Source organism: Squalius cephalus (assembly GCF_949319135.1).
Source record: "Squalius cephalus genome assembly, chromosome: 17".
Lineage (NCBI taxonomy): Eukaryota > Metazoa > Chordata > Actinopteri > Cypriniformes > Leuciscidae > Squalius > Squalius cephalus.
This window is the reverse complement of record NC_137138.1, coordinates 18,140,906-18,167,159: the sequence shown is the minus strand read 5'-3', so window position 1 is coordinate 18,167,159 and position 26,254 is coordinate 18,140,906. Positions and strand designations below refer to the sequence as shown.

Below are 26,254 nucleotides of genomic sequence, written 5' to 3'. Positions count from 1 at the left end.
ATATGAGTTTATATGTAATTATTAAAAATGGCATTATTTTATATGAAAAAGTTAATAATTCTATTTTATTTAGAAAATATTTTAGTTTGTCTTGTATATATATTTTTTTATTAAATCTGATAACATTTTAAGCTGTCATATGGTCATGTTACAATGTGCCCCACCTATGGGGCATGTTGTCACATTTCACTTCCATTCTTTCGGGGTATATCAAGAAAAAAGTATATACTGTATTAATAAAACAAAACCACATAATTGTACTAGACATGTGGGAAATTAATGTGGGAAAAAATAAATACTCTGAACCATAAGTAGATTTACACAAACTGAGAAAGTCAAAAAGCGTTACTTTGTGCCCCGCTCTCCCCTACTTGTGGTAAATGTGCAAAGATGCCCACAGAATGCGAGAACATATGCTGCAATTAACGCCCATGGTAAACTTGTAAAACTATGAACTATAGGGGACTGCAGCATCTTTGAGGAGTAGCTTCTTTGAAAAGCCGGCATTGAACTGTGCCTGATTGACGAAGCAGTCACTTGTGAAATATGCAGAACAGATGGTGGTCGAACTACATTGCTGTGGTGTTTCTGAATAAATAAACATTAGCCACTGTTCTCTATTATTAATGTTGTACGGAAGCCTGTGCAGTGATGTAGTTTCCTGACGGTGGTCAGTGCTCAGGGTGGGACATTTATACAGAAGTCACAACGGCTTGTTAAAAGGCACTGCTACTTTATGCAGGCTGTGTGCATTTGTCTGTGGATTGACTGTTTTGAAACTTATATGGTAGTTTCAAAGCCCCTAGACCTCTGTTATCATGAAAAAAGCCAGGAAGTTTCAGTTTTGACAATATGGGACCTTTAAAATAATGTAGGCCACTTTTTACTGGTAAATAAAAAAGACATTTGGCATTATCAGGACCCACAAATATTCCCCCATTGCATTATTATACATTATATTCAACATTATATATAGTTTAATGTAGTGCTGACACTAAAACTCTGTAAATTTTTCTCACACAGTATTTTTTTAACTATACACAATACAGATTGTCACTATACATGATACATATTGTTGCATTTTTGTATTGCGATATTTTGTGACACAATATATTGTTACACCCCTTATAGCTAATTGCAAGAAATCCAGTTGGGTTACTTTGACGTCTAATTTTATTGTTTTAATGAATTTAGTTGCTGCTACACCAGGCATCTGAATAGAGTTCACAGTTTCATTTAATGTTAAGAAAACTCATTTCCAGGGTGCAGCCAACTAAATTAACTTCAGCCACAGAATTATGTTTGAGTGTACAGAACACAAAATCAAAATCTTTCATAGTCCTTATTCAAAAAAAAAACAAAAAAAAACTCACTCTCATCTTTTTGGGTCAAACACTTGCCTCTTCCCTTAACTTTCATGAAAACTGTGCATGACAGTTAAGACACTGGCCAAATTAAAATTAAATGAATGACGTCTTTCCCCCCCCTTTCCACAGAGCTTTGTTCTATAATGATGGTAATGGCTTCAGTGCTTCCTGTTGAAAGACCTCTCGCTTCACTGTCTGACTTCCAAAGGTGAAAAGCTTTTAAGGTATAATGGAGACGCAAATGTTACTTCCAGTGCTGCTGAATTAGCTATGCCTCATCACCTTTAACAACTAATGGGGAGAGAAGCGTTCTGGACTGAGGGCTGTACCTGGGCTCAAATGGGTCTTTCTTTGAGAGCACTCCCCCTTTAAGAACACAAGTGCACAATCAAGGCTTCTGTAATAGTAAGTGTCAACTAACCTCAGGTTGTACTTCCTTATTCACTCACTAAATATTTAATTTACTTGTACCTTTATGTCAAAGAATTGCTGTGAACTTCAGGACAAATTGCATACATAGCACTTTTAATGTGGGATACCTTTGGCTATTCATTCTCACTGATAATCCAATATAGCTTTGGCACCGTTTATTCATTAGCATTAAGATCTTCAGGATCATTGATTTGATTACTAACAATGCTTTGTCAGGTTAATTTGACTTCTCAGAAGACGTTTGAGTGCCTAAAGATGGATAAACCAAAAAATGCTCTTCAGACAGATAGGGATGCTGTTGGGAAAAAGCTGAATGTGCATTTCTCCTCTCTAAATCTGGTTCACAGGTATTTGAATGAAGATTAGGACAATCATAAACCATGGTGGATTTAAGCTCACTCACAGTACATATTCTTAGCTGATTTTCTAAGATGTGGAGTTACATCAAAGAGCAGCATTAATATTTGTTCCAGCGCTTACAAGAATATCTAGAGGATTGGATCCTCTTGTAACCAGGATGTAAATGTGCTGCTCTGATTCCGTAGTGTTTCGATCCACCAGGCCCAGCTTCGTGTGGCCCTCATACATACATACTGTATATAGCATCACACTGTAGTGTACATCATAAGAATCCTATCCTATCTGTTTTATTTACATTTAACAAAAAAAAGAAAAGAAATTTCAGTGCATGTGTTTTAAAAATTACACTGACATTGTCACAAAGCTAATTAAATTCTGAAGCCCCCCCAGTTTACAAACATAACATAACACAGCAAACCTCACTTATTTTATTTACAACATTAATGTTTTATTTATGGGTGTTCAATAATTCATTTTTTTTGTTGTTTTTTTGTTTCAACTAACTTGAAGAAACTCGTGTTCCCGATTCCCGTTAGGCATTTTCTCAGCACTCGCCAGTGCAACACAAAAAACCATGGGAATAGTAGGAGTTCCTCCTTCTGTTGGTGTGCCAAGGGGACTGGAGCTCCACCACACTATAATTGGTCTGTGTCATGGATGTTAATGTCATTACATCCTGAAGTTGATGAAGCCGTCTTAATTATATAGGGCTATGTCACTGTTAATATATCTAATCTCAGTGGACAGCCTTCATCTTCAACCCAATGTTATGATTATATTAAACCACTGTAGTTTTAAGAGCATACTTGGATGACTGAATATGAATTAGATAAAAAGGTGTAGAAACTAGGTGTAAAAACATGGAATCTGTATATATAAGGGCCATGTTTTTGCTCGTACATTTCATTGGAACAGTGTAAAAAGCCTAAGTACAGAAAGTGCTGACAGATTCAGTCTGAATGCATTACATGTAATATAGATGTGAATACAATATGCATTATATTATTTATTAATTCATGGAATGGTAAAGGTGCAATCTGTTCTATTCTCTGCTGTATTTGTGTGCAATGCAATTATACGAACCTCAGATTCATTAGAGGGGTTTCATAGCATCATTTCATTTTAGTGGAGTGCTTTGTGGGCTTAGCCATGTGATTTAATTCCAAAATAAACTGTGTTTTGTGAAAAGAGATGTTGGGTTAGGGTGATTATTCAATGCACTGGCTCAGAGTGATGAACCTGCATAGATGTCTTGATTTGTGTTTTTAGTTAAAAGAAAGTTAAAAGAACCAATTGCCTGTTTGTTTACTCTAGATGTAAATGTAAAATTTAGGGTAATTTTAGTTTAAGATTCATAATATTAATTAAAATTAATAGTGCAATTTAAAAAAAAAATGTAGCCTATGATGACATTTTATTTTTAAGAACTTGTTACATGTTTTAAAACACCCCCCCCCCCCCATCCCCCCATCCATATACAGAAAAAAAGTGGTGTGTTTGATTTCTTGTTGGATAACATTTTTTTGCACCATTCTGTTGCTCAGAAGCTTTTAACTGATCAGACTCGAGGCTCCTCTACTCCCAATATATATGTTTTATGCAGTTTAAATTGATGTATAGCTAATAATATTACATAGCTACACATTTGCAAATTGGAGAAAATCGTGCTGTTATAAAATGGTACAGTCTGCGCACGGATTCAAGTTTACCCCCAGTCATATGCTCTTCTACTCTGAGTAGAGTAACGAGCTAGCGGGAGCGCGCGGTGATGTTAAGAAAGCGATCAAGAGCGCTTTTTCTTTCTTCTGCTGACACTACAGAGAGTGTTGTGTTCATTTGTAAGTAGAGCTGTCAGAGACGCGCTTATTCACTCACCACCGCTATTGCCAACAGGACTGACTGGGATTCACTGCGCTCTGCTGGCTCTGTGTTACCGCTATGGGCTCAGTGTGAGTGAAGAGGCAAGGACTTTGGGATATACATATATGTTTGGCATTTGGCTTTTCGTCAGTTTCTCAAATGCAAACGGAAATATGCGGCAAAGCTTCGTCTTTCTCTTAACCGGTTTGCTTGGGTTGTGTTCATGTTCAAGTTTCCCAAGTAACATCAACATAGGTGAGTACTCGGCGGCTATTGTTCATAACCGTGTCCTGACAGAGATTTAAAGTTTCAGTCGCACAGTGTGAGGTACAGTTAACCATTTGGGTTTAAATATTCCCATTCTGCTGTTATTTTCCCTGAATTACTTTTTTTGTAATCTCGACAGGAGGTTTGTTTCCAACCGACTCCCATGAATACGACGTGTTCCGTTTCGCGCTCTCTCAACACAATGATGTTCCTAAACTGGTACCACAAGTGGACATGGTGGACACGGGGAGCAGCTTTGCCATGACATACGCCTGTAAGTTCTGTATTAATATATATGTCATAGGTCTGTTATTCTTCCCAAAGCCAAACCTCTGCAGTGCGCACGCGACCTGTTTCTATCAACCTTGTTGCTTTGCTAAATTTCCGACTCTGCACAGATGATTTATGGCAGTGAAATAGTGCAGGCTTAGTTAAGTAAACGTGCTGTAAACGTGTCTTCACTAATAGTCTTAAACCCAGCTGGATTACTGTCAGGTGGAACTGCAAAGCTGGCAAAATGTTCTAGAACACCTGAGGTTGATTTTGACAGGAGCCAATGGTGTTTTTTTTTTTTTGTTTTTTTTCACATTTCCAGATGCTTCATTTCAATTTGCCACAGTAGTTTGTTTAATTTCACTACTTTCATATTCATGTGCTTTTTACGTGTTCACAAAATAGATTTATGCATTTATCATGTTTTCTTAATTTAATATTTTTTTTGTAATTGTAATGGAAAATGTAAAAATGCAGTTACCTTACCAAATACTTTAATAATTATATTAGATTGAACAAAACGGTGCATGTATTCTTTTTTTGCATAAATCACCATTTTATTTATTGTACAAAATATTATATTTAACAAGGAAATACATTTCCTTTTCCAGTAAAATACTGTCAAATAAAATCTTTATTTATAAGTCTTTGTAACCAATTAAAAGGCACTCCCAAAAGTCCATGTTTAAATAGTTATGTTTCCGCTTATTTTTGTTATCAGTTTTGTAAGGATATGCATTTTATGTTGTTTAATGCATTATTTTTGGCTTTAGTTTATTTCTGTTGAAACATTGCCTGAAGCATCATCACCACATTTTTTACAGCAAATTTCTGGCACCACAGTTGTTACATTTAACATGTTTTTTTTTTCAACAGATTAGACAACATATTTTCTGTCATGAATTGGAATATGAAACGTATTGCTAATATGAACATTTTTAGACAAGCTGAACAGAGAAAACATCCTCATTCCTGTCTCAGCTGGCTGTCAATCACAAATGTTGCCCTTTGATGTCTGAGATTGACACATGCAACCTTTCCATGTTTGTGTTCAACCCTGCCAGCGTCGTACAGCATAAAGCTTTGCATGCAGAAAGCTTCTGATGAAGAGAGAGAAAATATTTCAGATGTTTGAGATACTTCGACACTAGCAGAGTAGACTGATCGGAAGTTCAGAGAAGTCATATGGGCTATATAGTCTCTCCCAGATGAGTACGTGTGATAAACCTCTCTCATGTACACATCACTGGTGCCTTTTTAAGTGAGTCTCAGCGCCTCAAAGCAGAGTATGCTGTTTACTTGAAAGCTGAGCAAAGAAACTGGGGCTGCAGCGATGTTTTCCATTTTAGGGGACTCCTTAAGGCATTTTTATAGGGTGACATCGGAAAGGGTCTTGGGAGGCTATCAAAGGAAAGTTTAACGTAAGGGCTGAGTACGTATGTTCTTGTCTCAGGGAAGTGTGAAAGTAATTATATGGAGCTAATTACATCTGCATGCAGAGAGTTGGCTCATCTGGGGCGATTGTGCATGGCTGCTGTCTTATCCTCTAATCGCTGTATACACCATCCCAGAACTAAACCCAAGAGCACTTGAGCAATTTGTGTGGCAGAAAGTGCAACCAAATTCAGTTTGATTATAATTTGATCATTTTCCTCTTTTGCCGCAAGAAGAAAAACCAGGACTATAGAGAACAATGAATGGGTCTTTAAGAAACAGAACAAAAGAAAATCAGTGTTTTTGTCACTTGATTGATATGTTCATGAAAACTGTGGAGAATTGAGTACATTTTTGTTAAAAAATACCAACCTGCAGTAATGGCAATACAGTAATGCAGACATTTATAATTTCAAGCCTGTTTCAACACTGTTTTCTTCAGTGTCCATTTTTTGCCCAATAATTGACAATATTAAAATAGAATATTAACATAAACAGCCATTGAAGATAGTTGAGTACTTCAAAAACAGCATGTTTACTCTTAATGTGCTCATCTCAACAATGGTGCCGTCTTAAAGGGATAGTTCACTTTGAAATTAAATTTTGGTATGTTTTAGCTTACCTCAAGGGCATCCAAGATGTAGGTGTCTTTTTTCCCGCAGTAGTTTCAATTTTGATATTTTTAGGTCAAACTGTTCTTGTCTGTCAGTCCTATAATGCAGGTCTGTGGTCACTGTCTCAAAGAGCATGCACAGAGTCCAAATTAAAACAATTCCCCATCGTCCAAATTAAACAATTCCCCATCGTAAGTACACACTGATGGCCTAAGACACGAAACGAGCGGTTTGTGTGAGAAAACGAACAGTATTTATATAGTTTTTACCTTTTGTACACAGCCACATCCAAGTGATCTGAGGGCGCGCGTGCATCCTGGTGTGTGACGTGTACGCAGACCGGTGCATAGATATATATACACTAGATGTCGCCTTGGCTATGGCAGTTCATTGGAACGAATGCCGTAGGCAAGGCGACATCTATTCTAGTGTATATATATCTATGCACCAGTCTGCGTACACGTCACACACCAGGATGCGCGCGCGCCCTCAGATCACTTGGATGTGGCTGTGTACAAGAGTTAAAAACAATATAAATACTGTTCGTTTTCTCACACAAACCGCTCGTTTCGTGTCTTGGGCCATCAATGTGTACTTACGATGGGGAATTGTTTAATTTGGATGATGGGGAATTGTTTTAATTTGGACTCTGTGCATGCTCTTTGAGACAGTGACCACAGACCTGCATTATAGGACTGACAGACAAGAACGGTTTGACCTAAAAATATCAAAATTTAAACTACTGCGGAAAAAAAGACACCTACATCTTGGATGCCCTTGAGGTAAGCTAAAACATACCAAAATTTAATTTCAAAGTGAACTATCCCTTTAAGTTTTGTTTACACCTGGAATTAGCTTTCGTCTATTAGCTTGGAATTAGCTTGTGAGTGATCCAATCACAAGTGGTCAGCTGAGACTGAGAACCACTGTTTTAGTGCAATGGTTGATTGACAGGTGAGTGTGCGGTCCTTTGCTGTTGTCTGGGTTGACATCAGGACAGATTAGCGTCTATACTACAAGTGCAATGTGGTCACATGCGTTTCTGCTGCAAATCAGATCAGCTGAAATCTGTTATAGTGTACGACTTTGCATTTCTAAATTTTTTAATGCTGTCAGATAATCTGAAAAGAGCATTGAAAAAATACAGCCTGTCATCTTTTACCCAAGAAATGTAGATTTCTTTGTATATCACATGTAAGGGTTTTATATTTTATTAATACGACATTTAGACGTGTTCCCATCATTATCTGTTATCATATTTATAATACTAAAATAGATGACGTGCATGGCAGAAATGGCACACAGAGCAGTACAGACTCTTATTTTCTTAGATATGCGCCTGAAACAGTTGCCGAAGATGCCTTAACTCTGAAGAGCTACAGTAACCGTTTAGCACAGCTCAAATAGATTCATTTAATCTATTATTCATTGCATCATAGCCAAAGTGATTATTTTCTGGGGTTTTGATGTATGCATGTGGGAGCAGAGCCACAAAGGGAGTTATCATGAAAAATCCACTTATGTGGGAGGGAACTGACAATATTTAGCTGGAGTTGGACAGGTGTTCTGGGGAAGGAAAATTGTTCCCCAAATTACCACATAATAGTGGGCTTTATCCTACATAAACAGCAACACACTGTACAGTGTAAAACTACTGGAGTGTTAAGATTAGATTGCAGTGGACATATCGTAGAATACTGTTCTGAAAATGTCTTCAGGACAGGGAAGTTGAATAGTGAAAGTGCTGATGGGAACAGAAATTAAAGCTCAGTTATAGAGGTCCCATGATGTAGTATGTTTATATAGGGCAATGTGAGCCTCCTGTCATCATTACTCATTGTCATGTTGCTTCAAACCTGTCTAGATACAGTTTTGAAAAAAGTTGTGTGTCCATACAATGAAAGTCAATAGAGCCATTGAAACATTCCTCAAAATCATTATTTTGTGTTTAGCAGAAGAAAGTCATCCAGGTTTAAGAGTGACTGTGAGTAAATGATGACAGAAATTTCATTTTCAGGTGAACTATCCTTTTAATATGATCTCAGTCGGTTTGAATGGTATTTTTCAGCTTTCATTTGGAATGCAGCACATTATTTCACAGTAAACAGTTTATTAGAATTGGCTGGGCCCCTAGATGTTTTCAAACGGAATATCCGACCACATGAAAATTGCCATACAATATTCATGTTCAAGAATTGCATGCACCTTTGATTTGAGTTGTCAGTTGCACTGATGAATAGTGAGTTACATGCAGTACGTCGACCTCTCCAAGACAGTTGAAATAACCAGTCAACGTCTGTCATGATGGTGATGAGTGTTTCTCCTCTCGCCTCTCTAGTTGAATAAAACCCCTCATCACATCATTTTAAATCTGGCAAACAGGCTTTTGTCTGTTGTGAATAGGACAGATTCCCTTTTCTTCCATACATGAATTATTTTAAGAACGTTTCTGCTTTTGCCATATCACAAGCCTTTATGACAGTCAGTTTTTGGCATTAGTCCCGTTCGGCCCCGTGGTCCTCCTTTCAGCATGTATCAGTCCTTTCATCACATTGACATGCAGTCGGGCCAAATGTCCACAGCATGTCAATCAGGCGAGCTCCAAAGAGACCCATTGAAGCTCATGTCACAGCGAGTTCAGGAACAAACACTGTTTTGTGTCTCTTCCCTGTGGAATTCACATAGACCTCTGAAGAGCTTTTACCTGTGTGGTTGCCTTAATTTGAAGCTTTATATACAAGTGATGGAAGACTTTAAAGGCAATAAGCTCCTACTTGAATATCCGTAGCCACGTTAGCATCAGCTGCATATTCATTAGCAAGGACTTCCAGCCATTAGACAGATTTAAAATGATGCATTGTGAAATATGACTGGTTTTTCTTTGGATGCTTGACCGTTGATTATAGATGACGGGTATGTCATTAGCTTCATTAGCCGTTAGGAACTGGATGCAGTTCAGAGGGAATGGCACTGAGGTTAGCAGTGGTGATTTCAGGATATGTGCCTGTAGGGCTACATGCTCCCCGACCTTCACTGGGCTGGAATGATACAGTGATAAAAATTTACCTTATCAGATATATCATCTTGCAAAGACTGAGGCTACAAGCCGCTTAGAGGACACCAGGGACAAAACCTGATTCTGTTAGGTGACAAAAAGAGCCCACTTGGCTGTAATCTCTGAAATGATCTAGGTATTTTCAGTGAAATGCTGGGCCCTAATGTTACAGAATTCAGGATGAGCTGCCACCTTTTCATTCTTTTGTAAGGAGCAGTTTACCTAAAAATGAAATTTTTGGCATTAACTCACTTTCATGATATTTCAACCTTGTATTATGTTCTTTGTGAAACATGCAAGGAAATCTTGAACAAGCTTCTGATTTCGATACAAAAAATGGGTATTGCCCACATACACACGGTCAAGCTTCAGGAGTAAATTCCCTAAATTATCGTTCTATGTGTGTACCAGGGCCGTAACCACTATAGCAGTGGTTCTCAACCTCTCCTGCAGGGACCCCCTGACAGGCCATAGCCGTTTCTCAATACCAAGTACGCAAAGTTCGGACTTGAGTCCTTGGTAGTTCGGACTTGACAAGTTCGACTCAGGAGAACGAAGTCCCGAGGACGGGAGGACGCAAGTCCGATAATTCTGAAATGGAACAGCAGCGTACTTGATCGCGTCACTCAGCTCGCTCTGGCTACTCCGGTTATCTCTTTATGTATATCTAGGCTACAAATAAAACAAAATATGTTATAAACCACCACTCTGCCTCTTTTCATTTTCATTTAAAAAAATCTTAAACATAATGGCCACACAAATGTGGTTCAGGCAACGCAATTGATTATCTTAACTGCATATTTATAACAACACGAAATATAAAGCACAACCCTGACTCTTTTTGTTTTATAAATAAAATAAATAAAAAACATTATAATATTGATAATTAAAACTAACATTTAGCAAAAAGAGACAGGGTTGTCGTTTTATTTTATTATATGTACATACAGTGAAGAGAATGTAGGCAACATGTATAATAAAATATTTTATGTTTTAAATATATAAAATAAAATAAAATGACATAACCTTTTTTGTTAAATGTCAGTTTTAATGATCTATAATAGCCATTATAAAAGTATAAGTAGCTTAAAAGGTATAAGAAGCTATACAAATAATAAAGCAAACGATTCAGTCAAACATAAGTCAGCTCTCTAGGCTACAACGTTAAAGTTAAATAGATTAAATAAAGCTATGAAACTTCACTTTGCCCTCAGCTTAACGTTTTGCCAGGGAACAAATTATAATGAGACAGATAAAATAAATAAATAAATAAATCGTCCGTTAGATATACACAAGACGATTTATCTCATGTTAAACCACTAGAGACATCCGAGCCAGCGGCAAACGTCAGAAGGACTAACCGAGGAAAGGTTGTTCTCGGCGGGGTACATGAGCACCGAGCGCCCGATTGCCTGGTTCTCACAACTCTGAAAACGTCAGATCAAATTTCCAAATAGGCGCTATCTTTTTAAATAAACCAAAGATTTGAGCTTTAAACAACTACATTCTCGTCCTAAAAAACTCTTAAAACTACATTTCGTGACACAATTACAGCAGTATTTTTAAATTAAGCGGGGTTTCTCCTCTGCTATTGATGCTTGCTGGTTGGTGTGAGATGCATTCTGGGATACCTGGCTGTCTCAAGTCCACTGCACTATAGGCTATCCCCCCAAAAATTAGAAAAAATGGGAAAAAAATATATGATTTAATATCTAACTACATTTACTAACCTGACTACATTTTTAAGGGTCAGATCAGGTAGAAATAGCTCCTTAAAGGTTTAGTTCACCCAAAAATTTTAATTCTGTCATTAATCACTCACCCTCATGTGGTTCCAAACCCGTAAGACCTTCGTTCATCTTCGGAACACAAATAGATATGGCTGAAAACTGTATCACGATATAAGTGTTTCATATCGGTCGATATCGATAATTATTGATATTTTTATGACCTATTTAAAATAAGGACCAGGAGAAAAATACATTACATTTTAACATTTTTATTTTAAACTTAACCTTCCTCTGATTATAGTCCCCTCAGTTATAAAGGCAGAAATGTCAACACAACCATGGATAACACTCAAATAATTCAAATGTAAACATAAGTCTAAAATCACAATGAACACTTAACAATTATCTATTAACATTAAGGTGCAAAATTAAAGAATACGTAAGAAATGCTTAATAAAGTGTAATACAATGCAAAGTGTTAAATATAAACATAGAGAAACCGACGACGGTCTTGCATAATTTGCAGACGACATTGGTCTGACTACAGTCAGACTCATAGGCGTAATTTGCGGGTGGGACGGGTGGGACATGTCCCCACCACTTTTCGCTAAGGTCTATATTGTCCCGACCACTATTGAAACATCTCGCGGCACGAATGTACCAATACAAATAAATAAAACATCTCCAGTTAACTAGCAGAGCATTCATTTAGTTCGTTTGTTAAATAAGAGGCGATCTAGCGCTGAAATGTGTTGTTTTTGAAATCAAGTGATCAAAGTGCTCGTTGCCGCTGCGATCAATGGCGGGTCTTTGGTGTTTTATGTCCCCAACGGCGCCTTCCAGGCAGCGAGGGGATGGGTAGGTTTAAGGTTGAGGGTAGGGTTAGCTGCCTCTAAGGAGCCATTGGGGGCTTAAAACACCATCGAGCATCAATGGCACGGATACTGTGTTCTTTTGTCTTCACTCGGACGTGCGCTTCAATCCGTGGTGGAGACTCTATTCGTTCCGGTGAAATTACAAAACAGAATGCACGTGTCCCTGCCTGATATACAACTACTGATAAACATGATCAGTTTTGATGAGGAAAAAAAAAAAAAAAACTTATATGAGTGCGGATTAGAACCCAGAACCTCTGACACGCTTGGCAAAAGTACTGCTACTGGACCATTTCAGTGAAACTTTTCGCCACTAACAACATATATTAGACCTCATTAAATCACAAATTAAACCCAATGTACTATTTAAATTGATTGCTGGACATCGTAATGTTATTGTACATACATCTGATTTATGATTTAGCATTGTGTTAGCAACGCCAAAATTATCGAACGTTTTATCGAACGCATTTTTTATTGATATTGATTACGTGTCTATCGCGAGACATATCGTTATCGTTTTATCGCCCAGCCCTAATTCTCGTCGCTTCATAATATTAAGGTGAACCACTGTAGTTACATGGACAATTTTAACGATGTTTTTACTACCTTTCTGGGCCTTAAAAGTTGCAATGACGTTGCTGTCAATGGAGGGACAGAAAGCTCTCAGATTTCATCAAAAATATCTTAATTTGTGTTCCGAAGATGAATGAAGGTCTTAGGGGTTTGGAATGACATGAGGGTGAGTAATTAATGAGATAAATTTTCATTTTTGGGTAAACTAACCCTTTAAGGTAACAATTGCCTGTTACACTTTTTTGAGTGTATAGTACTGTATGTCTTGAGAAGACTTGGAATATAGTGCATGAGTCATATGGATCACTTATATGGTGCTTTATTTTTGTCATTTTTGGTGCTTGTCAGTAAAAATCACCATCCGCATTTAGGAAAACAGATGGTGAAGCTTGGACATTCTGCCTAAAATCTGCATTTTGGGTTTCACGGCATATAAAGAAAGTGTGAGGATGACATGAGGGTTACTAATGCCAAAATGTAAATTTTTGGGTAAACTATACCTTCATCAGGAATGACTCATTTTAGTTCAAATATCCTCAGCATAAAACCGCATCTCTGATTAACCATGGCTGGCACAAATGGCTCCTGTCTCCATTTTGGTTTATCAGCCATGTCACAGCTCCCTTAGGACTGCACATCAGTTCAAACACCCTTTTTTACCTCAGATTCTCAATAACCTAAGGCAAGGAGAACAGAGGCTGCTGGAACAGATTGATGCAGCAGAGCTCCTCTCATCTTCACTGCAGTGACTGAAGATCAGACGAGATCACTCATACTGGACCCACCTGTCACAAACATCATTCAGCATCGTGGAGATCACCGCAGGCAGAAAAGTTGTTTTCTCCTCCCCAACCCGACTATACATTCATACACATGCTCTGTACCCGAACACAGAGATTCAAACCCTGATACTCCTTCCAAACAGCACTACATAAAAATGCGTTGTTCTTTTCGACCCCCCCCCCACACACACACACACACACACACTTTATCTGCGGTAGGCATGAAGAATGCTGATAAAGAAGATGTGCACACAGAAATCTTGCGTTATCTTTCCAAATGGTTGAGATAAATGCATTGTGCAGCCTCGCATTGACTCTTTATCGCCTGTTTTAAAAGATACATATCTCGCAGTGACAGTACATTTGTCAATCCTCACTATCAGTGCTGTGGAGGGGAGAATGAGGATCATTATTATAGGGGAATGAAGCTTAAATAGTGCATGCTATTGTAGATGCATAGCAGAAAAAGCTATCTGCCTTCTGGGTTGTGTTCTGAGGCTGATTTGAAAGTTTGCTCGCCTAAGGGGAAGATTTGGAGCTGAAGAATGTCACAACTGTGGCACATCCCTCATTCACATGCTCGAAGCCCCAGGGAACCAATGTCTGAATGCAAATGGCACGTATCTTCCCTAGAATTATACGTTAGCTGGAACCAATGCAAGGTGTTAGCTTGAAAACACTTTTGAATTTTCGCTGCTGAGATTTAAATTTATGGTAAGCAAGGCTCTCATATAGTTTTATAATAAATGTGCAATAATTATATCTAAAAACGCCTGCATTATTATTAATGAATGCAGTGTACAAGGGTTTAAAAAAGACAGTGGAGCAGTGAAATGTCCCAGAGGAACATTTATATAATTACAGAATATAAGTAAAGGGAACGAAGTAAGATACAGTTTGGAGTTGAGGTGAAAATGTAGGAAATTCAATACGCTCAATGTTTCCAGGGTGTTCTGGAGCTTTTCTGTTTGAGAAGACCCAGATTTGACACCGTCGGTAACAAAAGACTCACAAGTAAATGAAACGGACCCCCTTCTGGAGTACTGCAATACAAATCAATTGCCATGTGCTTCTGAAGCACATAGGGTTTAGCCGGCTGTGAGGGGGCTGGAGGAGAGATGATTGGTGGGTGGAGGTTTCACTGTCACTGTAATTACAAAGAAGAATGCAGGGCAAGACATATTGAGGTCTTGTTTTTTCAGGAGGAAGTGCTTTGGGGGTGATCATGACAGAACTTAAGATAACATATTGACTTGGTTTCTTGTGTAAACCCTGGGTATTGATTGAAAGATGTTGGAAGTACAGTATAGTGCTAATGAATGTTTCACAAGTTTTATATTGTCGATGAGCTGAAGTTTTAATTCAGATGTATATATGCAGTTGCATCAGCAGCAATTTTCATAATTTTCTTTTTTTTTTTTTTTTGTAGCAAAAATACCCAAACATCCTTAAAACTAAATGTTAACTTTTTTCCCCCAGAGATTTTCATGTTTTAATGCCAAGCACTCCAAATATGACCAGGCTTTTTGTGAGGGACCCCTTCCTAAAAATAAATTACAAAATTAAACAAATTATTTTCAACTATAAAGACTTGAATTATTATATAAATTTTTTTCAATATATAATTGGCTTGTATGTTGTCACTGTAAAGCCAGGCCAAGTTATTAAAAAATGATTTGGAAAATATTTACATTTGTATATTTTTTCTTCGTTTTTTTTTTTTTCACCCACTTTGCATATTGCTTATCACAACAGATATCGTTCCAAAGCAGCATTTAAAAAAAATGTTTTTTACAACTTACTTTCACATTCTTCAAAAATGCATTTTATAATCCAAATCTAATGTCCATTTCATTTCTTCTGTTTTCTTCCCAGTTTGTTCACAGTTCTCCAAAGGAGTCTACGCCATAATTGGTCTGTATGACAGGAAGACCATGAACATGCTCATGTCGTTCTGCGGCGCTCTGCACGTGTGCTTCGTCACGCCCAGCTTCCCCATCGATACCAACAACCAGTTTGTGATCCAGCTGAGACCTGAGCTCCAGGATGCTCTGATCGCCCTTGTCGAGCACTACAAGTGGACTAAGTTCGTCTACATGTACAGCTCGGACTCAGGTTGGCTTTTTATCTTGCTAACATGCCGTTTCAAAAGTACAGTAACGGAAACTGAATTTATAAGTTTTCAGGGTGAGGTAAATATTTAATATTTTTAATATTTTAATATTTTTTTCTGTATCTGCATTGCCACTGCAGTTGCAGTTGTGATTAAATGTTGTAATACTCTGTAAGGTTGCTCGGGATGTCACGAAGATGATTTAGTGATTTGTGATTTAGGAGCTTTAGAGGATATTGCTGGGAAAGTTTGAAAAAAGTGATGATTTGTTATAATCCTGTTGAGGTGCTCATGCTTGTCTTGTAATAGGGTTATACTTTGACATTTTCTAGTGCCTCGGGTGTAATAAGTTTACTTATGACTCCCTGATTCCTGCAGGATTGTTCTTATAATCAGTTTGAAGTTCACTGAAAGATCTTCTATTGTGATTTAAGTATGAACGAGCGCTGGCTGCACCATAATATCTCCTGTGAGTGGAGACACGTGTGTGGTGCTCCATCATATTTGCCATGTCCAATCATTATCAAATTGCCATGTTGTCATTAGAGAATAACTCTAAATCATTACTGCGATAATTTACGGATCCACACGACCAGAACAGTGCAATGCAAACGAGAGCATCAGACCATAGGAAGTGAGCGAATCCATTTAACATTTGTGCCAATGTCGTGCACAGTATTTCTGCACAAAAACCTGCGTTTATCCATTAACCACCCACAATCCAGTTTAACCAGGTGCTAAACGCATTGGAATAGCGTTTCACCATATTTAAATGAAGTCATTGTTTTTTTGCACAAACATGCCTCATTTCTATGTAAATTAGGCTCATTATTGATTGCGCCCTATTCACAAAACTCAGTGCTATAGAACTATTCAGTCATGAAATCAATTTGTAGACCAACCTGAAAGACTAATTCACCATGGCTTCCCTTGGGAATTTCCCAAAGGGGTTTTAGAATAACAGTCTTCGATTTGTGAGTAAAATAAGGTCTGTGGTTCATGTTAGGCTACTTGAAGAGACTTTAATGTTCTGTTCTACAGCATACATTATACACAGTCTGACCTCAGTTGTGAATTCTGAAGCCTCTATATTAGGACTACAACAGTTGTCCATTCCCTCAAGCATGTAAACTCACATCTTTATGGTAGTTGTAGTGATTTGTGGCAGTTTTTTGTTTAAGATATAGTTTTTGTCTTTTGATGAAAACATCCTGTACTACATAGTATGTAATTTTAGTAAAAAACAAACAAACAAACACACATTTTAGCTGTCAAGCTGTACTGGGTAGTAACTGATTACACGTAATCTGGATTACATAATCAGATTCCAAAAATTAAGTACTTGTAATTAGATTATATTATGTTTTAAAATACTCATAATCAGACTACAGTTACTTTTTTATTGATTACATGATTACGTTATTCTCACAATGGCAGTAAATTGTTTCTAATTTTATACGTATCCTTTTATATGTTCAGAAGGTTTTCCAGGCCTCAGACCATCCACTCGTCATGTGACTATCACTGAAAACTGAGACCCACACAGAATTTGACCACTGGATTTACAGAAATAATTTCACTTTATTGAATTAATAGCATGTTTTCTCAACAATCCAACATTGCATATCTAATCAACTCCTGACAAACACATTCATTTTTATTTGAATAATTGTTTTGCTGTCTTTGTAAAGCTTTTGTCTTTCAAACACAAATGTACAAATTCATGTCACAGAACTTTATTTGTCAGCTGAACCTTTGACCTAACATATTTACTTTCAATATGATAAACAAGTTATGTCAAAAGTAACCTAAAAGTAATCAAAAAGTAGTCTGATTATATTACCTTAAATGTGTAATGTAATTGATTACATTTCTAACAACATTTTTTGTGAAAAAATTGGAATCAGTAACCGACTACAATTTAAAAGTAATCCAAAACACTCACATGTTGGCGAGCAAACTTTCTGGGTACAGAAAGAATGTCTCTCTTTTGTCTCCGACGACATGATTTTGTGTTCCAGTTGAAGTTACCCATCTCTTTGCGGGTGGCAATACTGTAGTATTATTTTCAAAATATCACGGTTATCATCAATACCAGTATATCGTGACACCGCTAATTCCATTTTTTTCCATTAATTTTGATAAACTTGTATCAACATGCAAAAATCAGGCCTGATGAAATAGACTTGTTAAATAATCTTAAGTGCAGACCTTGTTTTACTAAAGTTAAATACTAATCTACAAACCTAAAGGAAGTTCCCATGGGATCCCATGACTAGAAAATGCAAATTCTCTTCCTGGTTTTGGAGACTACAAACTGAACAGCTCTGTTTGCATGGTGAAATTAACTTCCCATCCCATCATTACCATTCACAGGAAGCAGTTGGTACACAGGACTTCATTTAAAACAGGTATCTGTGTGCATTGTCTATTCATTATGGCAGGAATTACTCACCCAAGGATGGAGAAAAATGTCATAACCGGCCATATATCCATATCCGTGGTGTAGTCGAGCATTTTAAAGAGTTGGGTGTCTGGATTGCAGTGGTGGAGAGATGCTGCACACAGTGATGTTCAGATTTTGTGGCAGCATTTGTGCATAATCTGATTTGCATAATTCCTTTAGTGAATCAGCACTAAAACAACACAGAGAGCATGTGCAAATAACAAATGAATCCCCCCATAATGTTACACAATATTACATTTTTCTACACCCCACACCCCACTCTTGATTAATATAAAGCTGAGGGGAATTAAAATCTCAATCATGAAACACGTTATTCACGTTATTATATACACGCCAGTACTGAACTAGGAACACAAGGTCACTGAGTGTTTTATCCACACACAAATACAACTACTACCTCTAGAAGCCCCCACTGCTCTCCTGTTGCCTAGATACAGCAATACTCAGTCTCTAGGTTATTTTAAACCTTTTAAGTAACTCGTGTGTGTGTGTGTGTGTGTGTGTGTGTGTGTGTGAAATGTTTATGTCATGTCATATGTTGAACTGGTGGATATAATCATAACTGTACTTTGTCTCTGCTGACACAAAATCTGTTAGAGAGTCAAGTGTTTTCCATTGTTTTAATCAAATTATTTATATGACATGCCGATTAATTTTTTTTGCATAGTATATTGGTAACATATCGGTTAGCGGTGATAGAGATTTGTAATATTTTATTTTTTACAATATTTAAGTGTGCTTCCTCTATTTTCATATTTAGATTATGTTTGCTGTCGTCTAACACTCAACACTAATCATTTTAATCACTGTTAAATGTAATCTTTAATCTCAAAATTAATATCCATATTTCATAGTGTACTTATAATGTTGTGACGAGTAATTTCACTTGTATTATTTAAAAGACTGATTTTAAATTTTTTTGTGATTTATTTCTATACTATTTGACAAAATAATATAGAATTTTAATATCGGTTATCACCCATAACATGAATACCTCTCCTTATCAGTAATCAGCTGGAATTTTAATACCATACATTCCTAATTCAGCCATATTTCTTTTAATGTACATAATACAGATGGCCGTCTTTGTCCAGTGCTTGTGTATCACTGTTTTCAGCCATAACTTTTTTCTATTATTTAGGTTGACATGTTCATCTAGATGTTTATTTTTTATGGCAGTGCTGTAATTAGCGTGCTGAATTTTTATATAAATGCAACATGTTATGGTTACAATAGTCCAACCTTTAGAAATGCTTCAAGTCTGTAATGAGATGAGGTGTTGTGTTTTCTCTGTTACCATGCGTAAACACTGCTACAATAACCTGGTCTCACATTAAAATGTTTACTGCGTCATTTGTCAAGGTGCTCAGAGATGACATCTCAAAGCCGTTGCAGATGGGACGAGCATCATCTGTGGAGCTAGCAGCAGTTTAGTGATCACAACCCCCTAAATCTGCCCTTGCCAACTCACACAGATGTTTACCAAGCTGAAGCATGATGAGCCGGGCGCATGTGCGCTATCTCCTCAAAGACCCAGATAATAGAGTTAGGGCCTTTAAACACACAGCCGGCTTTGCTGAAGAAGGCAAGGAAAACACACAGCTTTGGACTCAAAAGGACATGGATGGAAATTCAATTTGTTCCTGTACGTGAGATATGAAGAAGCACAGAGAGAACAGGTGATATCAAGCCAGTTCTGCTCTTCCAAGACAATCCATACTCTCATCTCCTTCCCTTTTCCTGCCTTATCATCAACGACGCAGTCGCGGTACACGACACTAACAGGAGACGGACAGAATGCACTGTCCGTTTCTCCCTCCTTCTTATCTGGGGGTTAGTGCTGCTCGGTGGGAGATAAAGCTGGTTTGCTCTGTGGCACGAGACAATTTCATAGCTGCCAAGATGCAGGCGTCAGGAGAGGGTAGAGCGTTGGTGTGGCTGTAGAGGCGTTTCGAAAGGCAATCTGATACAGTCTTTTAATGAATGCCAGTGAATGCAATGGCTGTCTCACCGCTCCTTCAATGACAAACCTAATTCTGGCTTCTGTTGCATAATAATCCAAGTACTGATTCTATAATTAGAAAATCTGTTATTTTACAGAGAGGTGTGGAATGAAAGATTTCTTTGGACTAATATTGACAGCAGTGAAGTGAAGAGCAAAATTATACAAAATTTCATCCTAATGACCAAAAGCTTCAATGAATATGATGCAGAGACCTAAGCGTATCTTTCTACGTTTGCTGCAGTCCAGATTGTAGTCTTGTTTTAGTTAATGATATGCATTGTTAACATATTATGCTAATAGAATGCAGTGGGCCAAGATCAGTCTCTATATTTATAATGTTTCTATCTGCTCATCTCCAGATATTGTTGACTCTGCGCCAAAACCTTTTTTTTTTTTGCTCCATTTGGGAAAACAAATAATGCAAGAGCTGTTCAAAAGACATGGTGTTAACACAAATGGACAAATTTTGATACATATTTTGACAGTGAAGCAAAATGCATCATTTTTTTTTTTTAACACCAAGATTCCTTGTTGGAGACTGGGCCGTAATGTACGAGCAAATGTGATGACAGCACCAATTATTAGCCAAACCCATGACAGAAAGTGCAACCAAGCATTCACAATAAATGCAAATTCATTTAAATACATAAATTGGCTTATTAACGTTGTCTTGGATTAATTTCTTTGAGTTTATGTTGCTTTCCTGACCCATTTAAATGTGCCAGCTAGATTGCATTAAAACATCTCACTTGCTGAACTTTTGCATGGCCTAATTTTCCACTGAATGCATAGTCAGGCTTTATTAGGAGGTTGGTCGTTTGTTTTTGGGTTTTTCTTTTTTTACATTTGTGCTGCTCGAACACTGATGTGTGGTTATAGGTGTCTGCATTGATCTAGCTTTTGCTTTGAAAGCAGTTGCCTTTGGTTGAATTGGAGATTTGATGTCTTTGAAGTTAAAATTCTGCTGCCTGCAGAATTCGTCCTTCATATTGACCAGTAAACTTATCATAACGCTGATCGTTGTTTCAAAGGATCCTAATTATTATTATTATTTTTTTAAATGCACAGACTTTGATCCTGTTTGTCTATGTAAAGGACAGGGACAGGGACAGGGAACTTACTTAACTCAGTCAGCATGACTGAATGAGATTGTCTTTTGAAGTTGGTGCTTCATGACCACCCAGTTCTCTTTTTAAACACAGTATATCACTTTTGATCAGCATTTGTATTACTGATGAGATGACTTTTAAATGCTGAAATATTTCGATTTAACACTGTAGTGGCACTTAGCAGCGTTTTGTTTTCTATTAGTTGTTTTTGGTGGGGATTTAAAGACATTGGTCAATAAAATATATAAAAGTATTCATGCTGAAGAAACTGACATTTTGTGAGGAATTTTAAAATAGCCATTTAAAAAAATTGTTATGTTTGAATAATAATAATTTGTGAAATAAGTAATTTTTTTTGTGGCATAAAGTAAAAAAATACTCATTAAATGGATGAAATTCTTGAAAAAAAAAATTATGACTTAAACATTTTGGAATCTTTAATTACCGTTCCTTAGGAGAAAAAATAGCATTGAAGCAGATTTCTTTTTAAATATTATAAATATTTGAAAAACTTCTGTCTGCCAAATCAAGCCATATGGTGCTAATTATGTTTTTCAAGTAATCATTAATTAAGTATTATTTACTTTTTACACATTGGTTATGTCATAAAAGTTTAAATTTAAAGTTTTGTTGAAAGTGGTATAAATGTTTAACAAAACCATATAAAACTATGAATGCAAAAACATTTCTGAAAGCTTGGTACATTTTGTATATAAAACTAATTTCCTTTACTTTATCTGGGAAATTTGTCATTGACCTAGGTAACAGTCTAATAAATGGAGGAATTTGCTTAATTCTGTTCAATTAATTGTTAAAATCAATAGATCTGAGGAGGCTAGGAATTTGGAAAGCACTCACCTTAAGAATACAAATGCTACTGAGGAACGATCATCTTTCATTAAACTACCTATCAATGTGTCTGATACACAGGAAAAAAAGCTGTCAGATTCATGTCTGAACAGTTCCTTTTTGAGGAGCAATCAGTCATTTTCTTTTATTAGTTTCTCTCAGTATGCAAGATGCCATCACGTGACATGCAGACAAGCAGGTACTTGATAAACAGCCTGAAAGAAAAAGTCAAATGATCTGAAATGGTGCATGTTTATTCATACATCGCATCTCTGCATGGCGAGAGACATACAGTAAAATTGGTTGTTCAGTTCTAATGAAATTCACAGCAAGCCATCCAAAAGCTGACTCTTGGCAGAGTAATGTCCATTAATATCAAATGGTTTAATTTCCTCTAAGAAAACCATAGCTATCCAATTTATACAATTGGTGGTAGTGGCTTTGATCTACCGGATTACAAAAGGCAGTTCCTCAACGTGAGGTTCTGTTTTCCTTGAAAAGATAAGCACCGGAGGAAAAACATCCAATGATATAAGAGGATGTGATGCTGAGAATCAGGCATAAGCAAGCTAGAAGTAATAGTAGAGCACTGTTTAGTGAAAAAAGTAAGGTTGCATATCTAAATACTTTATTTAACTATGATCACTCAAGGTTTTTCTAAATGTGTCCAGACTAAACAACTTCAAACACGTCTTTACTGGTCCTCCTCCTCACAAAAACACCCAGAATTTTCTCTAAGCTGAAGAAGGAACATTTGAAGTTCAGTGTTTAGCTGTCCAAATTCTAAGTAGGAGTTTCTTAGTTATATGAAAGCAGATGTTCATCAGAGCTGGAGCAGAACAGCGGAGACCCCCTGGTGAATGTAGAGACAGAGCTTCTCCTCAGGAGTATGTGACTCAACGGAGCATGTGGGTTTTGAATGTTACAGAATGTTACAGTACGGTACCTCACTAAAGTGATATTCATAGAGCTGCATCACTGTCTTAAAATACTGATATTTTGAAAAGGTACAGATGCTTCAACATATTGTGCTGCAACAAATGTGGCATCAATGCAAGCAGATGCCTGTTAGAAATATTCAATTATAGACATATGAGTCTTTTTATTGGGATTTTTGTTTTTGTTTTTGAAGGTCTGACAGTGCTGCAGAAGATTTTGGACACTGCTTCCGAAAAGACCTGGCAGGTGACATCCATAAACTTTGACACCCTGACAGAGGCGGCATTCTTGAAAACCATTCAAGATCTGGAAAATAAGAAGGAGTACAAGATCATTCTGGACTGTGAGCTGGAGAGACTCAATTCCATTTTAAACTTGGTAAATGCTTCATACATTTCTTAGGGTTGAACAAAGATTATGAAAGCGTTTCATTTTTGTATCTAGTGTATTTTACAATGAACCAATAACCAGGTGGTTGACCCTGACAGTTTTTAATTTTCTGCATTGATTTTGAGGGAACAAGGTAAATAATTTCACTAAAACAATTAGCTATAACACTATTACTTTTTTACTGATAGCCTATGTATGTATGTGTATGTATGTGTATATATATATATATATATAGATAAAGATCTTGAATATATTTCAGCATACACACACATATATATATATATGTGTATGATGAAATATATTCAAGATCTTTATCTATGTTTAAAATGTATGTGTGTGGTTTTTGCATAGGAGTGGTTTCAGTTGTTCTTACATTTTTTTTCTGTAAATTTTGAATAAATTTAAGAACGAAAGTTATTGATGAATCATGATTTGTTTTTGAAAACGTTTGTATGCAGATTTCAATCACAAATTTAATGCTTAGTAAATGAGGCCCATTGAAACTTATATAAATTGAATTAAATAAATAATATTATTATTGATTTATTTATATAATCATTTCTAATTATAATTTATAATATGTTTATAAAATTACAGTACCTGTCAAAAGTATGGAAACAAACTTTTTTTTAAAGAAGTTTCTAATGCTTTGAATTATTTTTTTTAAATGTAATTTATTTCTTGTGACGGCAATGCTGCATTTTTTGCATCATTACTACAGTCTTCAGTGTCACATGATCTTTCAGAAAAAAGCAGCACATCTGTTTTTAACATTGATAATAATAATAATAATAAATGTTTCTTGAGCAGCAAGATTTTTTTCTTAAGGATCATGTGATTTTAGTTTTTTTATTAAAATAATTATAATAAAAACAAATTTGTCTAGTAATCACAATCGACAGGCAAATGTCACAAGTGAATGTGATGGAAATTCATTGTTCGAAAAGGGTGGAAACGTCTGTGGAGTTTCATCTGACCTTAACATTTAGCAAAGCAGGACACTGAATTATTTTTTAACATAAAAAGAACACAGACTTAACACATATCAAGATGCTTCCTATTACAACACTGTACTGCTTTACATTTATTCCTCTGTTAAGAATTTATTTTATTTGCTCTATCCCCATTTCATTTCTTTGGACATTTCTGTTTTTATCTTTCATAATGCACAGTGTATTCTCTGGACTTTATTGGCTAAATAAGTTACTCTGGGACATATCAGTTCATTTTTAGACAGTTTGAAATGGTATGTTGAGTTAATTATAGAACATTACATGTCGTCTTAAAAAGCAGATGATATTTCTGTACACTTTAAAGTTATGTCATGCCTTTCCCAGAGAGGCGAGAAAATGATTTGAGAAACAATGAATTCCTCCTTCAGGCACACCAAGGCAATTACTCTTCTCACTAGTAATCACCATCCAGACTGTCAAGATCTCAAAGAAACCACTGCCAAACCAAATGATCAGAAATCAGTATCCAATACAATTAACCCTGGCGGTGTGCTTCCAGAGGCCCGCTGCTGTTCACAGGTGTTCCTGTGGTCTTCATGCCCATGTAGTCATTAAGTCCTATAATTGGACTTCCCATGGTGACAGATGCCAAATCTTTCTTTCCTCCCTTCCTTCTCATGTAGTTCCGACTGCCCCTTCTGATCACAGATATTCCACACTCAGTGAGCTTGGGAGGGTGTACAATTAAGTCTCGAATGATGGGACTATTCCCGAACCTATTCATTTCTATTTAGAGAGCCAGGCTAAAAATGATACTTTAACTGGCGCTGAATGAAAGAGGCCTGCCATTAGCTGATGGTGAGGGAGAGGTGCTCTTTTACGCTCTCATGCATGTTGCATTTGTCTTTCAGATTGCAGCGCAAAAAAAGAACATGAAGAACTATCACTACATTCTAGCAAACCTGGTAAGTGAAGCATCCTGTCTCTTACTGCATAAATGAACTATGAGCCTTGAGGCTACTTAAGATGTGTTGTCGGTTAACCACTTGCACATTGACTGTAATCGCAAGGGAACGCTCAGACATTTTATTTTATTTTATTATTCCTAGCTTCAGTTTTTCTATTTCTATTTCAGTTTCTATTTTAATATAATTAATACTCTGCATTAAGCAGTTCAGTGGAGTAGCAAAATAATAGTTTAATTGGCTGGAGAAACTGTAATACAGCACTCATGAACTGTGACTTCACAGGAAGCATTGTAAATTTATAATTGGGTTCTGTGAGAGGAAGAAAATAAAATACTCCATACTGCAACACTCTTTTGCCAAGTGCATAATTCCCAGCAATGATTAAAAAAAAAGATATTATCCCATAACCAATTATGATGAAAGCAGCAAGGATGCAACACTTTCCATGATAGAGTCCCCTGGGGTTCATCGCTGCATGGGACACCCAAATGAGCAAAGATACACACAAACACAGATTCAATTAGCTGTTATCACACAGATAATATGATATTTACCCAGCATGCTATGTATGTCTAGGCATGTCAGTCACTGTATCATTAAGCCCGGGACACACCAAGCCGACGGACGGCCGTCGGGCAGTTTTTGTGCGCCGACCGACTAAGTTTTCTCAGTGTGTTCCTGCACCGTCGGCAGAAATTGGTCCTCGTCTGCTTTTTTCAGCCGATTCGACATGTTGAATCGGCGTTGGGCCGTCGGTGAAGGAGGGAACTCTGATTGGCTGTTCAGCTTAGTGAACGAGTCAGTGCACGAGAATAATAGCAAAACAGCGAGCAAAG

General features: G+C 36.8%; 1 protein-coding gene across 6 annotated transcripts in view; it reads left to right on the top strand.

The window, feature by feature from the left end:
- The first annotated feature begins 3,887 nt into the window (after nt 1-3,887).
- The window catches only part of gria1b (glutamate receptor, ionotropic, AMPA 1b), a 54,586-nt gene continuing 32,219 nt past the window's right edge, over nt 3,888-26,254 (top strand). For all 6 annotated transcript variants that reach the window (XM_079847408.1, XM_079847407.1, XM_079847405.1 and 3 more), the window contains exons 1-5: nt 3,888-4,274; nt 4,426-4,560; nt 15,501-15,740; nt 23,301-23,485; nt 25,362-25,415. In XM_079847408.1, the coding sequence (XP_079703534.1) occupies nt 4,145-4,274; nt 4,426-4,560; nt 15,501-15,740; nt 23,301-23,485; nt 25,362-25,415 (744 nt within the window). In that variant the 5' untranslated portion in view covers nt 3,888-4,144. The remainder of the gene's footprint in view (nt 4,275-4,425; nt 4,561-15,500; nt 15,741-23,300; nt 23,486-25,361; nt 25,416-26,254) is intronic.